This window comes from Gorilla gorilla, chromosome 9 (genome assembly GCF_029281585.2).
Source record: "Gorilla gorilla gorilla isolate KB3781 chromosome 9, NHGRI_mGorGor1-v2.1_pri, whole genome shotgun sequence".
Lineage (NCBI taxonomy): Eukaryota > Metazoa > Chordata > Mammalia > Primates > Hominidae > Gorilla > Gorilla gorilla.
The window spans coordinates 19,798,310-19,813,563 of record NC_073233.2 but is presented as its reverse complement, the minus strand read 5'-3'; the positions used below and the strand labels follow the sequence as shown (position 1 = coordinate 19,813,563).

The 15,254-nt window shown below is 45.9% G+C and overlaps 1 protein-coding gene across 15 annotated transcripts in view; it reads right to left on the bottom strand.

Moving 5' to 3' along the window:
* Positions 1-15,254, bottom strand: part of BMAL1 (basic helix-loop-helix ARNT like 1) — a 108,813-nt gene that overhangs the window by 4,361 nt on the left and 89,198 nt on the right. For 7 of the 15 annotated variants that reach the window (XM_063710981.1, XM_063710977.1, XM_063710985.1 and 4 more), the window contains 7 exons: positions 12,394-12,543; positions 9,763-10,009; positions 7,971-8,077; positions 6,410-6,560; positions 5,449-5,537; positions 3,733-3,856; positions 1,636-1,729 (listed from right to left, as the gene is read on the bottom strand). In XM_063710981.1, coding sequence (XP_063567051.1) covers positions 1,636-1,729; positions 3,733-3,856; positions 5,449-5,537; positions 6,410-6,560; positions 7,971-8,077; positions 9,763-10,009; positions 12,394-12,543 — 962 coding nt within the window. The remainder of the gene's footprint in view (positions 1-1,635; positions 1,730-3,732; positions 3,857-5,448; positions 5,538-6,409; positions 6,561-7,970; positions 8,078-9,762; positions 10,010-12,393; positions 12,544-15,254) is intronic. The other 8 variants (XM_055356504.2, XM_063710979.1, XM_031007675.3 and 5 more) reach the window with 3 other exon arrangements.

Below are 15,254 nucleotides of genomic sequence, written 5' to 3'. Positions count from 1 at the left end.
TTCTGGTAGTTGTTGATGTGAAAAGAATTGGAAGCCATGAGCCCAGGATTGTAGTCTGGGGGCCATACTTATAAAACGAACGCTGAGGAGCCTGGATCTTGTCACTATAATGTTGTGAAGGTGAGATGAGACAATGTATATGAAAGTTCTTTGAGTAATATTTAAGCCTATATTGGACTGATAACCTTTCAAAACCAAGAAGTAGAATCCTTGGTAATACCAGGAGTCAAGTGCCTAAAAGTTAACTTAAGAAGCAGAGACTGGAAGACCACCCTAAGAAGATGGTGGATCCAATATGCAGGAAGGACCTGGAGGTATAACAGAAGAACAGCTAAGAAGACAGCTGGCAAGCAGTGTGTGTGTTGTGGGCAGGGGGGCGGGGGGCACGGGACACCAAGCCCAGACTTCATCTGTCAGTGGTATTTTGGGCCAAGCACTTTCACATATATTATCTCACAGTAGGACCTCATGTGCAAAGATGCTGGCTACCCTAACCAGTATTAGCTCCATTATAAAGAAAACTAGGGCTTGAAAGTTGTACAAGTTCACATAACTAGCACATGGCAAGGCCAAGCTTCGAACCCAGGTCTTTCTTACTTTGTAGTCTTACCCATTAATTTGTTAACTTTCAACCTTTTTTGGGGGAGCAAAACCCTTTTTCAAATAGAAATGTTTGCAGAAGATTCCTATATAAAAAAGAAGTATTGCTGCCCTTGTAGAAGCAGGATTTCTGCTCTTACCCTCTCTCTTTAGCAACTATCCCCACGCCCATCCCACCTGGTAACACCACAGCTCTTGGTAACCTGAACAAACCTCCGAGGAGCTCAGTTTTGAAAATCCTTGCCCTGCTTTTGATGGTTTGTGCCCTAGGAGTCCTGCCTATGGAAATTCCTAATATTCTCTCTGTCTGTTTTAGGAGATGGGGAAGGAAGCCATTGTGTCCAAAATGATGGCCTTCAAACTGTCCTAAGCTCTACTGGCATCAGGCAGTATAAACAGATTTATAATTTACGATTAAGATGGGCCTAGGCTTATAAGTTCTCCGGCAAAGATGAAAACAAATGACTGGTTCCTAAACCTATTTATAGTGTAGTCTTATAGCAAGCTCTTCATGAGGGGTGGTGATTGATCCACTGCTTGGATCCAATGCTGTCACACCAAAGGAACCCCCAGGCAGCAGATCCCCAAGTATTCTGCAGCTATAAAGCATGGCTTGATTTCCAAAGCACTGCTGGTGGCATTGCTGTTTCCATTGCCTGCCCTAGACACTAATATTTTCTCCCTTGAAAACTCCTGGCAGAGAATGAGAAACTTTTCTATGTGAGGTACTCAATAATCTTTCCCTCATGGGAACTCTTGAATTGCTCCCTCAATTAAATGAACTGACAGTTCCCCATTCCTTATTCTTTCTCCCTTCCTCCACTCACATGGAAGAAAGCCTCTGAGGATGTCAGCAAGCCTCCCTAGCCCTACCAGTATGCTTTGTATCCAGCCTCACACAGATGCATTTACTTCAAGGAGGAAGTAGTCCAAATTGTTTCAGCAATCGCAGTTGCAATTCCATACTCCCACCCCCAGCATTTCAGATCTTGGGCAAGAGGTTCTCTAGCTTAGGCTAAGAATCATCAGTCTTACCTTCTTGCCTCCTGGAGAAGAGGCATCAGGGGGAGGCGTACTCGTGATGTTCAATGGGCTGGAGCCACAGCTAGAAGGTGATGACCCTCTTATCCTGTCAGAAAAGAGAATTACACTGCCTTTTCTTTTTTCAGTGGAGTGTATGTGCTTTGTTAAGGGGTAAAGGTGAGAAAGGGGATGAAGATCTAGATTAGGGTTTGGCAAGCTTTTTCGGTAAGGGCCAGATAGTAGGCTCTCTAGGCCATATGGTGTCTGTCACAAATGCTCAACTCTGCCTCTGCAGCTTGAAAGCAGCCACAGATACGAATCGGTGTGGCTGTGTTCCAATAAAACTTTATTTACAAAAACAGATGACAAGCTGGATTTGTTCTACAGGCACCTGATCTAGAATGCAGTCCCTAGAGTCAAGTATCTCACCGACAGAGCCCTTGGAGTTTGCATTCAGTTGGTGAATTTCAAGTAAGTGGCCAGTTTTATTTCCTCACAGAATCCAGGTGAATTGGAGGAGAACTTCTAAGATCAACCTCCACCTCTGATCCACAGAAAACAATTTGTCCCCTTCTCCACAAACACTGTTTAGCTAGTGAATACTCTTAGGACATGGAGGGCACCAGGGTCTAAAAGGTAGCCTAGTAGTAGTGACAGTAAAAGCAGCCTTCAAAGGCAGTGGTTGATGGAAAATGGGTCCAGGCCTTTCTTATCTAGCATATCTCTCAGAAGATTTATGGAAGGGAAGACTTAGACCTGGAAATCCACCTAAATACTTGTCAGGCTGAAGGACCTCAGGAAAGAATCCATCACTTGGCATTGCAGCTACAGTTTAGGGAGAGTGTGATGGCAGTTGTGTAACCACAGGACTCTCAGCTCCTACATGGATGAATGTAGCTTTTGGGCCATGCACTCTCCCTTTTTCCTGTTATCATAAAGAAAATACACTTATAAAAGATTTTAAAATTCTTGAGGTCAAGGACTGTTTGATACTGTTCTTGGATGGTCTCAAGCAAAATACAGGGTATGCAAATGCAAAGTATAGGGTTTGAACCTGATTACACTGCACACTACCCTCATATCTCCTTCCTGATGCAGAAGTCACACCCACTAATCCTGTGGGGTTGGAAAAGAGCTGTGTTACCTATAGGGGGATAACAGCCCCTTTAGGGCCAATTGGAAAACAGGCCAGCCTCTAATTCTCCTGAGAGAATCCAGTGGCAGCAGTGTTTTCTTCCTTTTCTTATGTTACATTAAGTTTCGTTCTGAAGAATCTGGTTACCACCTTCTCTATTCCCCAAATTTGGACAGACTTAGGATAACTGCTTCCCTCTCGACTGCTCTTAAAGACAGATTTAATTAATTTTTAAGCACTCACTATGTGTCAGGCTGTGTTCCTGGAACTTTCCTGAGTGCCCTCACAATCCCTAACACAATTCTTGGGAAATAGTGCTTTCTTTTTATGGTTTAAGTCAACAGAGAGCAAGAGGTTAAGTAAGTCTCAGCATAGCCAGGTAGAGAGACAGGCCCAGGACTCAAACCCAGGTGGACTGCTTCTAAGCTCCTTCTCTTTCATATGGAAAGGAAGTCTCTCCCAAGACAGCTAGTAATAACTAGCTGATCTGCTTGGTTTCTAGTACTAATCCTGGGCAGCTCTTTGATTGAAAAAAAGTGAATGTTTTGTTAGGGTCCAGATCACTCTGATAGTTCACAGCTCTACTCCTGCATTCCTGTAAAGGTACATCTATCCGCACTGAGAAGCTCCTTGAGCCATAAGAAAGTTAAGTCTTCTCAAGAATTCTCTTTAGCTCTGGGCTATTTTGGTTTAGCTTCTTTATTTAAGGCAGGATTTCTTAATCTAGGCACTACTGACATTTTGGATTGGATAATTCTTTGTTGGGTGGGGAGGGGGGAACTGTCCTGTTTACTGTAGGATGTTTAACAAGCAGCATCCCTGGTCTCTATCCACAGGATGTTTAAGTAGCAACCTCCCACCCAGTTGTGAAGACCAAAAATGTCTCCTGACATTGCCAAATATTGCCTGGGGGAAAAAATTTCCCTGGGTTGAGAACCACTGGTTTAACAGAGGAACTAGAAGGTGTTACTTGCCTGTGGATTTCCATGATTTCCTCAGCAATCATTCGGCCTATTTTTCCTGCCCCAGCCCGGGTTCCCCCTGGAATCCCTGGAACAGTGGGGTGGGTCCTCTTTGGGCCACCTACAACAAAGGAATCTGAGAGTAGGAAAGGGGAAAACTGAGGAAGAAATACTATTATGTATTAAAGTAAAACCAGTTTATCCCATGATCCACTTGCAGTTCAACATCAGAGTTGTGCCTTGAGGGACTTTAGGGCTACAGCTTGTCAGGAAAAGGCATTCCAGCAGGGAAAGGCTCAAGTTTCCTTCTAGGATCTGAGGCCAGTTTTTTCCCTTCATACACCATCTAACTCTTTCCCTTCATGCACTGAAAAAAAACGTTTATTGAAGACCACTGTATGTGCCAGGGTTACAGAGACAAGTCCCTGCCCTCAAGGAGCTCACAGTTTAACAGGAAAACCAACAAGATGAACAATGGCTAAAGCAAAATGTTGTAAGTTTGACAGGCAAGCACGAGGCAACCAACTCATCTGGGGCCAGGTGCAGCTTCTGGAGCAAGTTAACCCCGAGCTGAGTCTTGAGAGATGAATATGAACTAGCTTGGCAGAGAGGTAAGGAGGAGAAAGCATTTCAGGCACAGCAACCAACACGTGCAGGAGCACTGAGGCAGGTTAAAACTTGGGAGACTCCAAGGAATTCATCATAAATGATGATGAGAGCATGACAGATGAAACTGGGGCAGCAGGTACCAATCCGATCATGAGGGGCCTCTTGGATACCGTACTAACGAATTTGGACAGTTTCCACAAGGGAATGAGGAGTACCAAAGGACGACACACAGAAAAGGCACAAATGAGAATTGGGTTATTAGAAAGTCCACGGCAGGGAGAATGAACTACAATGGAGGATGGGGTGGGGAGAGGGGGACTAGAGTTGCGAAGTGATTTGCAATGATCCAGGCAGCAGATGAGGAGGGTGAAATAGCAATAGTGGTGACGAAGTTTAAGAGATAGAAGGTTCAGGACTCCATGTTTAGATATAATGGGGAGAGACAACAGCCAGGTTTCTGGCTTAAACAACCAATCAGGTAGGGGAGTGCAGAAAATCAGCTTGGGATATTCTGAATTTCAGGTGCCTCTGAGACTCCAGGTGGTTCTGTCTATGAGGCATTTGGAGAGACAGATCTGGAGCTCGGGAGAGAGACTGGGCCTGGAGATGTGGATGTGGGAGTCATCGATGGGGGGCTGCAGCCATGCATGTGGGGATGGTCCCAGGAAGGATGAGTCCAGCGTGGACAGCAGGGGCAGGGGTAGGGCCAAGGCTGAGCCTGAGAAGGGAGCCCAGTGGGTATGGCACACACCCTGGTGCCGAAAGACACCTTCCTGCCAACCACAGGAGTGACAGTCACAAAAGAGCACTTCACATCATGGCCACTAGCCAACACAGGAGGAAAGCACAAGGGGAGTAGGGAGTTTGCGAGCTCAAGGGCTTCCAGGGGCCAGCAGCTTTGGGAAGTGCAGCAGTGAGCTCCTAGTATTCCGGCTCAACAGAGAAAGTGACATGACAGTGTCCACTGCATTCATGGGGAAATCCGCACATCATCCCCTCGAGGCCTCCCTTGTTCCACAGAATATGAATGGAGGGGACCCTGAATACTTTAGGGGAGGATATTTGACCACAAGCACCTTCCCACGGGCAAGCCCCAGGGCCCCAGCAGCACATAGTTACCTTCTCCAGAGGGCAGCATGCTGTCCATGCTGTGGGGGGATGCTGTGAGCTGTGGGAAGGTTGGGTCCCCGCCTTCCAGGACGTTGGCTCTGTGAACATCCCAGCAATAAGGAAACGTGAGTCAGGCCTGCTCAGAACTGTGCACCTTTCAACTTGGCCAAGGTGTCCGGTGTCCACTCTGGACCTGGACAGGCCAGAAAATGAAGTGTCTGTCTGAGTGGGTAAACAGGTCTGTTTGATAATATAATGGATAGCATCCTGGCCTTTGGCCCCACTGCCTGCCTAGGCCTTCCTAATATGTGTGGGACACAGTTCAGCAGAGGTGGTGGCTGCAGTAACCTACTGCCATCACTACAGTACCTCCTCCTGCCAGCCTGCAGTGCACCTAGGCCCGGCCCCTCACACAGCTCTAACCATAGGTGGGGTTTTGGACACTATGGGGAAGGAAAAGTGGGGAGCAGCCCTGGCTAAAGAGAGGCTCCTTCACCTCCCTCTGCTCATCTAGCAGGTAGCAGCCTTTCGAGATGGCATTCCAGCTGCCAGTGCTTGGGCCCCCTGTCTGACAGGTATGGAGACCTCCCCATCCTCAGCCAAGGCCAGTGTGAGCTAGTGCCTGAATGAGCCTTTCATAGATTGCCAACCCCTTCCTCCACAGCAGCACAAGTGGATGCCTAGGGTGCAGGGCCTGTGGAATTCAAAGGTTAGCTGCTTTATCTGGAAGGAAATGTTGCTATTTCCTGGAGCAGTTTCATAAGCCAGGGCCTGCATGGTACAAGTCCTGAAGCTTGTCCTTTGTTAACAATCCTTTCTAGCTTCTGCCAGTCCTGAGGCTTCACAGATATTAGCAAGATGGCATTAAAGGATGTGATACTGGATGTTGCCTGCACCCCATTTCCCAGATAAGGAACCCTAGGCATCTCTTTGAAGCAAGGGGAGCTTCAGATATAGGAAAAGTACTTACAAAACAACAGTGTTAGTTGAGACAATATATTCTACTTCCTTGGTCCAAGGGTTCATGAAACTGAACCATCGACTCCGTAGTGTGATAAAAGAACCATCTTTGATTTTAAATTTATAGCAATTAGTTGTAATTTTTTCTCTCGTCTGTAAAACTGAAAATGTAAAGAAAACATGGACATTGTTGTTTTCTCAGACCAAAGTATTAAACAGGACATCCAATACAATATTAAAGGTACTTGAGCTCCAACGACATCGCTCTTTAGTAAGCCAAGGAAACTCCAGTGGTCAACACTCAGGAAATAGGTTGTTTCTGAGGGTCTAACTCAGAGCCTTTCAATTCATTTGTGAAGCTGTCACAATTTTCCAGTCTGTAAAATTGAGGCTCTAGGGAATTACTGACTGCATGTTATACATCTAACTGGAATCAGCTCTAACATGACCACCAGCAAATGAGAAGGCACTGTCCAAAATGTCACGCTTTATCTCAATCACAAAGCCCAAGGGCAATATAGAACTTATCTCATTTCTAAGAACATCCAAATCAACAGAGGCCACTCACCTATTCAACCTCATTCTTTCATGTAACAAACATGTAATGAGCCCTTCTCATGTGCCAGGCACTGGAGATACAAGAGGAGACAGGCTATGACTCCTGCCCTCAAGAAGAGTAGTGAGGGAAGGCTATACAGGGAGAAGAGATCAGAGCCTTGAGGGATGAACACGAGTTTGCCAAGAGAAGGAGGGAGGGAAGAACCCAGCAGTGCCTGAGGAGCAGCAGGGTCTGGTTGGGGAGGGGCCAGTGAGGTCAGTGTGCCTGGAGCACAGGCCTCTGCAGGCAGGGATGGGGACTGAAACTGAGGAGGTGGGCTGGGGCCAGAAGGTGGAAGGTCTCACATTTGAATGCCTGTCAAAAGCACTTGGGCTTGAGTCTAAAGCAGGAGGTTTTTAAGCAGGCTGATGTTATCAGGCTCAATCTATCTGGGGATAAATGGGATAACTATGGAAGATGAACTGGGGGTGAGAGGGATCAGAGAAACCCTGAGAAGTCTATCACAGGTCTCTAAGTAGGCACAAGGGCCTGAACCAGGGTGATGGCAGAGGTGGTAAAAAGTAGACTTTTGGAAATGCATGTCTGAGGTGAATGAACAGGATCTGGTGGAGACACAGTGAAAGAAGGGGTCAGTGTTGGTCTCTCTCAGGAGGCTGCACACGAAGCCACAGCATTAGTCAAGACAGAAAACACAGGAGGTAGTGCAGGCTTGAATGGAAAAGAGAATCAGATCAGTCTGGGCCATACTAAATCTTTACAGGGTCTGGGAAAACCCTCTGAACAAGAGATGTCTTTCAGAAACTGCCATGCAGTCAGCACAGGGCAACTACAAGGGGGATAAACAGTGCCTGCAGGTATCAGCTTCCTCTTCACACAGATGTTCTGACCTGAAGAGTCCTAGGCTGGCTGACTCTACATCCTCAGTGGACAGACTTCCCTGGAAGGTCATGTGGACTAGTCTAGAAGCAAGGGGACACTTTAAACTTAAGATCTTTCATACATCCTAGCTTACCTTGCCTATGACATTCTGCAAGATGTCCTATGTCATCTTGGTGAAAATATTCATAACACGATGTGCCTAGAAGTTCTTGTGGTAAATATGCCAAAATAGCTGTTGCCCTAAAAGGGAATAAAGGAATATTTAAGGAAGAAAAAGCCATTCAGATGATTAATTGCAACTTTGCAATGGATAAACCCTGCTACAGCCTATGAGAGCAAGGTCAAAGCTGCAGGCAAAAGAGCGGGATGGATTTTCAGAGGGCTCACTGTGTGGATCTTTCTCTCTTTTTTTCAGGCATCTGAATTTAATCAAGGCTATAAAAATAGAGGGAAACAGAGCAAAGCCTTTGTAAAGGGACTATTATCACAAGAAATCAAATCTGAGGGGGCTTTAAAAATTGCAACCAGTCGGGCATGGTGGTTCATGCCTGTCATCCCAGCACTTTGGGAGGCCGAGTTGGGCAGATTGTCTGAGCTCAGGAGTTCAAGATTAGCTTGGGCAACATGGTGAAACCCTGTCTTTACCAAAAACACAGAAAAATGAGCTGGGTATGGTGGCACACGCCTATGGTCACAGCTACCTGGGAGGCTGAGGTGGGAGGACTGCTTGAGCCCGGGAGGTCAAGGCTGCAGTAAGCCAAGATCTCGCCACTGCACTCTAGCCTGGGTGACAGACTGAAATCTGTCTTTAAAAAAGGAACAACATTAATTAGATTAAAATGTGGTATAAATCTAAACCTCAGTGCAAGGCTTCTAGTTTTTGCTGCCTCCTTTTTATCAGGACAACCAAATGCCAGAAGCTGCAGCAGCTGAGGCCACAGGACAGCTGAGGCTGTCTCCTTTTCCAGCATGTTGTGGCTGTCTCTAGTAGCCAGAAAAATTATTAGCCTGTGCATATTCTGAGGGAAAGCAGTAGGCAGCAGTAAATTTGGGACACCTGGGTCCTTGGTCCAGGTCTATTACCAATTAGTTGTGAATCCTACAGGAGACCAGTCCCCAGGCTGGCCTCTGTTCTTCATCCATAAAATAAGGAGGTTGGATTACATCAACGCTGTCCAACAAGACTTTCTGTGATGATGGAAATGTTCTATGTCTGTGCCGTTAGCCACATGGGAGGCTACCATGGCCAACGAGTATTTTATTGGACAGCTCAGGACTAAATAATTGCTTCCAAGTCCTAGATTCAAAAGAATTTCAATCACAATAATGGTTCTGGAACATTCCATAGATTCAGACAGCACGCTATCCCTACTGTTTTTCTTTTAGCCATGGACATCAAGGCACCCCACTTAATTGTCTCTATATGCCAAAGAATGACAGAAAAATCTCTGTATTTATGATGATATCCTATTGAATCTCATTCTTTAACAGAGACTCTCATCACTTGTCTTTTTTTTTTTTTTTTTGAAACAGGGTCTCACTCTGTTGCCCAGGCGGAAGTGAAGTGATGCAATCACAGCTCACTGCAGCCTTGACCTCCCGAGGCTCAGCTGATCCTCCTGCCTCAGCCTCCAGAGTAGATGGGACTACAGGTATGTATCACCATGCCTGGCTAATTTTTGTATTTTTAGTTGAGACAGGGTTTTGCCATGTTGCCCAGGCTAGTCTCAAACTCCTGGGCTCAAGTGATCCACCCGCCTTGGCCTCAAAAAGTGCTGGGATTTGAGGTGTGAGCCACTGCACCCCGCTTTCTTTCTTTCTTCATTCTTAGAAAAGCCAGCTGATGGCCCAGTCTTCTCTTCTTTTTAGATCAGGGTTGAAAATCCTCTACCATCATTGCTCAAGGGTAGTATGTAGAGTCTTACCTCTGGTCTACAAAAACAAACTTTCCATCTATCGCGTGCCGAGAAACATATTCCATAGATTTCACCCTGATTTCCCCGTTCACTGGTTGTGGAACTACATGAGAATGCAGTCGTCCAATTGCGACGAGGCAGCTGAGGTTACACCCCTCATTGTCTGGTTCGTTGTCTTCATCCAGCCCCATCTTTGTGGGTGGCCAGCTTTTCAAATAGCCTGTGCTGTGGATTGTGCAGAAGCTTTTTCGATCTGCTAGAAAGCAAAGTTCGTGGTTAGTGTCAGCACTAGGTTTGGGCCATGGAGGTGTACACGGCCGATGGTGGGGTGGGATGTAGGTAGGGAGTCAAAAAATAAAAAAAATCAAGGCTTCACTCTCCAGAAGTGAGCATCTAATGAAAGGGGCAGACGGGAAGAGAAACAAACTGTCATCCAGTGTCAGAATGCTTAAGTAGGGCCAGTTATACCATGGATATTCATTACATACACCAAGGAAGGAATATCAAACTCTTCCTGGGGAGAGGAAGGCTCCCCCAAAAAACCAGTAGAGGAGGTGGATCAAGAAGGATGAGCAGTGGCTGAGGGACTAGAATGTATAAAGGCTGACGACATACAAAGGCACAGAGGCACAGCCTATATAGGAACTGGCCAAGAGCTCTGTGTGGTTGAAGTGAAACTGGAGGTACTGGGAGTAAGGGGCAAATTGGAAAGGCAGGTTGGAGGAAGATTAAAAGGGCCTTGGATTACTTTCTAACCAATGTTGGTCTTTTTAAGGCAGGATATGGAGAGCATCTACAGGTATTTAAGTGCAGAAACAGCAAAATCAAATTGTGGTTTGGATGCTGTAGGAGCAGAGTGATGTATGAACTGGAAGACAGTAGAAAACAGAAGTAGGAAGGCTGATTCAGGGGCCAGTGGCTATAATACAGCAAGAGATTAGGAGGACTGAACTATGGCAGTGCAGTGAAGATGAGAGGGAGCAGAGAAAGGAAGCAGGAGAAATTTCTGAGATCAAACTGTTGGGATTTGCTATGAATATCAGGCTTAAGGGAAAGAAACAAATGAAGATGACTCCAACTTTTCTGGATTGGGTGGTTGCTGGTGTCATTCACTGACTCAGAGAAGAAAGAAAACAGACTAGAAGAGAGAGAGAGAAAAAAATAGTTCGATTTGGGACACATTAAATGTGGAGCACCTATAGACTTCACCAACAAGCAAACCACTATGGAGTGTCTGCCAAGCGTGGAGTCTGTACTGGTTACTGGAATAGAGTGAAAAACAAATCAGACATGCCCTTGTGGAGTTTACAGCCTAGTGGGGGAGACAACTTTAAACAAATAATTGCACAAATAACTATATAACAGCAAGTATAAGAAAGCACTAGAAAGCAAACCAGCAGGGTGCTATAAGACATAAGGCAGTCTGAGGTTGGAGAGAGCCATGTGAAGGGAGTTCATGGGGAGAGGGAAGAAATTCCAACCAGGAAGCGACAGCATGTGCAGAAGCATTGCCCAGAAGGGGCTTGAGGCATCAAAGGAAGTCAGCATGGCTCACATGTGCTTAGTGGCAGGGTCGGGGGCTGCATGGTCACGTTAAATATTTTGAGCTTTTCAAGAGCAATAGGGAACACTGAAGGGTTTTTAAAAGGGGACTGATAAAAAGATCATCCTGGCTGCTGTGTTGGGGGTGGGGAGCATGTGGGTCTACACTTTATGAGACCTGGTGAGAGTTGGGGGCAGCCTGGAGCTGAGTGAAAGTAGGCAGCATGGAAAAGGACAGACATTTCAGAGAACTTTTGCAGATGGGACTCATCGTGGCAGGACTTCATAACTAACGGGATTGAGGAGTGGGGTGGTGAAGCAGAAGTGAGGGCACCTCCCCGGCTTCTAGCATGAGCAGCCAGCTGGATGGCAGTGCCATTTATGCTGGAGGAGAGGCTCAGGTGATTACTTCGGCACGTATCCTGTTGGAGATTCCCCTGAGATATCCAAGCAGGTTGATTTAGTAAGCAGTATATTTATGAATCTGGAGTTCAAAAGACAAGTCTAGGCTGGAAATATGAATGTGGAAGTTGTTGGCATTTAAAGCTGAGGGAGTAGATGACGTGACCAACAGAGAGAGACTGCAGACAGAGATGCAGCCCAGGACAGAGAGGGGCAGCCAGCAAAGGGGCCAGCAAGAGAGCCTGTAGCAGCACGGGGTCGGGGAGGAGGAAGAAGAATGTGGTTTCATGGAATCCAGGAGAAGAGAACACTTCAAGAAGGAAGACAAAGGAAAAATGTTCATTGCATTTAACAACATGAAGGTCACCGGTGAGCTCAGAGGAATTTCGGTGGACTGGTGGGTGTTCATAAGGCAGTTAGGATTGTGGCTGAGAGTATTCTTCCTCAATCATGTTAAAAGAAACACAATTTAAACAGAGGAGGCCTCTCCACAAATCTCTGCCATCAGGCTTTTCAGCTCTCTCCTCTGCTCCCAACTGCCCTACACATAGGGAGGACTGCAGGGTCCTGTCTGCAGTCCTGGGACCTGCCACTCTGGCCAGCCAGAAACCATGGAACAAATGCCCAGCTGAGAGCTCCGCTGCAGAAAGCACGCTTCACCTGTCACAGGGTTTTAATGGACTGTTAAATTGTTACCTTTTTTCTTTGAGCAGGTAGAGGGGAAGTCCTTGTCTTCAACCTTTACTGAAGGCCTGTTACACTTCATCCTACAGAAGAAAGAACGTCGTGCTCCAGAACATAATCGAGATGGCCCAGGGGTTATATCTGTTTTAACTGGAAGTCCAGCTGCAAATCAATACACAAAATGTGATAAACTGAGAGCAGTGTTGTCTGTCAGGAGGGGGAGTGTGACCTTGAGCAAAGCCTTTTCTTGCCTGCCTCACTGTTTTATAATGATGACATGAGACAAATATCTCCCAAGTTTAGGCTTTAACAGATGCAGCATGGACAGGTGTGTTGTCAAGTCTGGAAATGTTTATAAATCACATAGAGTGTGCTACTAAATAAATGGATTAGGTACTCTGGGGATGAAAAGAAATATAATATGGGGTTCTTGCCCAATAGAAGCTTATGGCTGACAAAGGGCAAATGGAGGTGCACCAAGAAAAGATTAATAATAGGACAGGGTGATGTATGATTAGTGCCAAATAAATGGCAAAGACAACCTGTGCTTCCCAGAGGAGAAGGAACTTGGGCTGGCACTGAAGGATGCGTAGGATATGGATATTGGGAAGGCAAGGTGGGAGCCGGACTGCCTTAAGTTCTCAACCTGGCTTGTAGGCCAGAATCCCCTGGATGCATGATCAACCTACAGATTCCTGGACCCCATTCTAGATCTGTGCTGTCCAATGCATTAGCCACTAGCTGCATGCAGCTACTGAGCACTTGAAATGTGGCTTTTCTGAATTGAAATGTGCTGTAAGTGTGAAATACACACAGGATTTCAAAGACAGTACAGAAAAATAAAAGAATGTGAACAAACTTATTAGTTGTTTATAATTATTACATGCTGAAATATTTTGGAGTCAATTTTACATTTATTTTTATTTTTTAAAATCTGGCTACCAGAAAATATCAAATTATATATGTGGCTCATGTTTGTGGTTTGCATTATGTTTTTATTGGACTGTGCTGTCTGGAAAAACCAAATTAGAATCTCTGGGGGTGGAGCATGACTATGTTGAAAAGCTCCCAGGTGATTCTGAGGTGCACACCTCCTTACCAAACACTGGCTAGGTGTCAGTACAGAAGCCGAGGGAAAACACACCCATGGCCATCACGCGAGCAAGTGTGCCGAGGAATGGCCACTGCCCAGGGCTCCTTCTGGGCTTCATCCCATCCCATCTACCTCCCACATTGCCAGCTCTGCGATCTCCCCTAGAATGCCAATCCGAGCCTGCCCCGCCCAACTCAGAGCTCTTCACTGTGTCCCCACAGAACAAATGGTCTTCATGGTTCAGCCCTTCCCCTCCGTGCACGTTTTGTCCAATAACACCAAGCAAGCCATGTGGCTCCACACCCCTGCACCTGTCCACAGATTGTTTCCTCTTCATTACCTGGCAAACATTAATTCATCTTTTCAAACCCACCTCGGTTGTCATCTACTCAGTGATGCCTGTCCTTGCGCCCACATGAGAATTAATCATCCGTTCTTTAGGCCTGGCACTATTTCTATGGCTGCACCTATTACTATGCAGGGTGCTGTCTGTCTCATTTCTCTGACTATATGCTAACAGCCTCAAAGGCAAGGCCCAAATGCCATTCATATTTTTCTCCTAAGGTCACTAAAAAAAGCCAAGGCTAGACTATAAAGAACAACAGATACCAAAGTCTGCATTTTCCTTTTAGGAACAAGCGGTGTGCTGTAATGAAAGAGATGACTTGAAGGAGATTCCTCTGGTGGTGTTTTTTTTCCAGGGATTAACATGGACAGCTTGGGAGCAAGACATTAGTTAGGCCACACTGATACTGTTCTTACTATGTGCTAGGAACTGTTCTGCCTGCTTTATATACATTAACACTTTCAATCCTCACAACAACCCAAAGAAATAGGTACTCTTCCATAAATGAGAAAACTGAGACAGAGAGAGGTTAAGTAACTTGCTCAAGGTCACACAGCTAGTGAATGGTGGAGCCGGAATGAGCCCAGTAATCTCCCTTGTGTTCTCATTCCTTTTTTTTTTTTTTTTTTTTTTTTTTGAGACAGAGTCTTGCTCTGTTACCCAGGCTGGAGTGCAGTGGTACAATCTCAGCTTACTGCAACCCCTACCTCCTGGATTCAAGAAACTCTCCTGCCTCAGCCTCCCAAGTAGCTGGGATTACAGGCACGCACCACCACACCTGGCTAATTTTTGTATTATTAGTAGAGATGGGGTTTTGCCATGTTGGCCAGGTTGGTTGCAAACCCCTGACCTCAAGAGATCCACCTGCCTCAGCCTCCCAAAGTGCTGGGATTACAGATGTGAGCCACTGCGCCCAGCCAGAGTCCTCATTCTCTCATTCTTAACTGTAGGAGTGCACAGCCTCCCACAAGACTAAAGTAGATGACAGCTACTGGGGCCTTGCACAGAAGTGTGTGCAGTAGCAGGAAGCTGGGGGCAGAGGGGGCGATGTGAATGGTGGTTCCACTACTGCAAGAAGAAAGCCAGGTGGGGGAGCCAACCTAAGGAGGAACACTTTGGTTGAAGAAACACCATATTTATAGTTGACGTTTTCTTACTTTTATGAGGCTGCCTGTGTGCAACTGAGGTAAATAGAGCCCATTTGTTCTGGGAGAACAAATCAAACTTAGCCCTTTAAACTCAGGAGCATACAACTGGGATTTTCTAGATTCTGAAAGAAAAAAAGAAAAATCTAAAAATCAGAAAGAATCCAGTCTAAATAGCTCTTCTTTTCAATAAATTTGGACATTGAGATTTTTTTCTTCTTTTTATGTAAAAGAAACCCAAAAGAACATAAATAATTCCATTTACCCAAAGATAGCTCTGGTGCCCCAG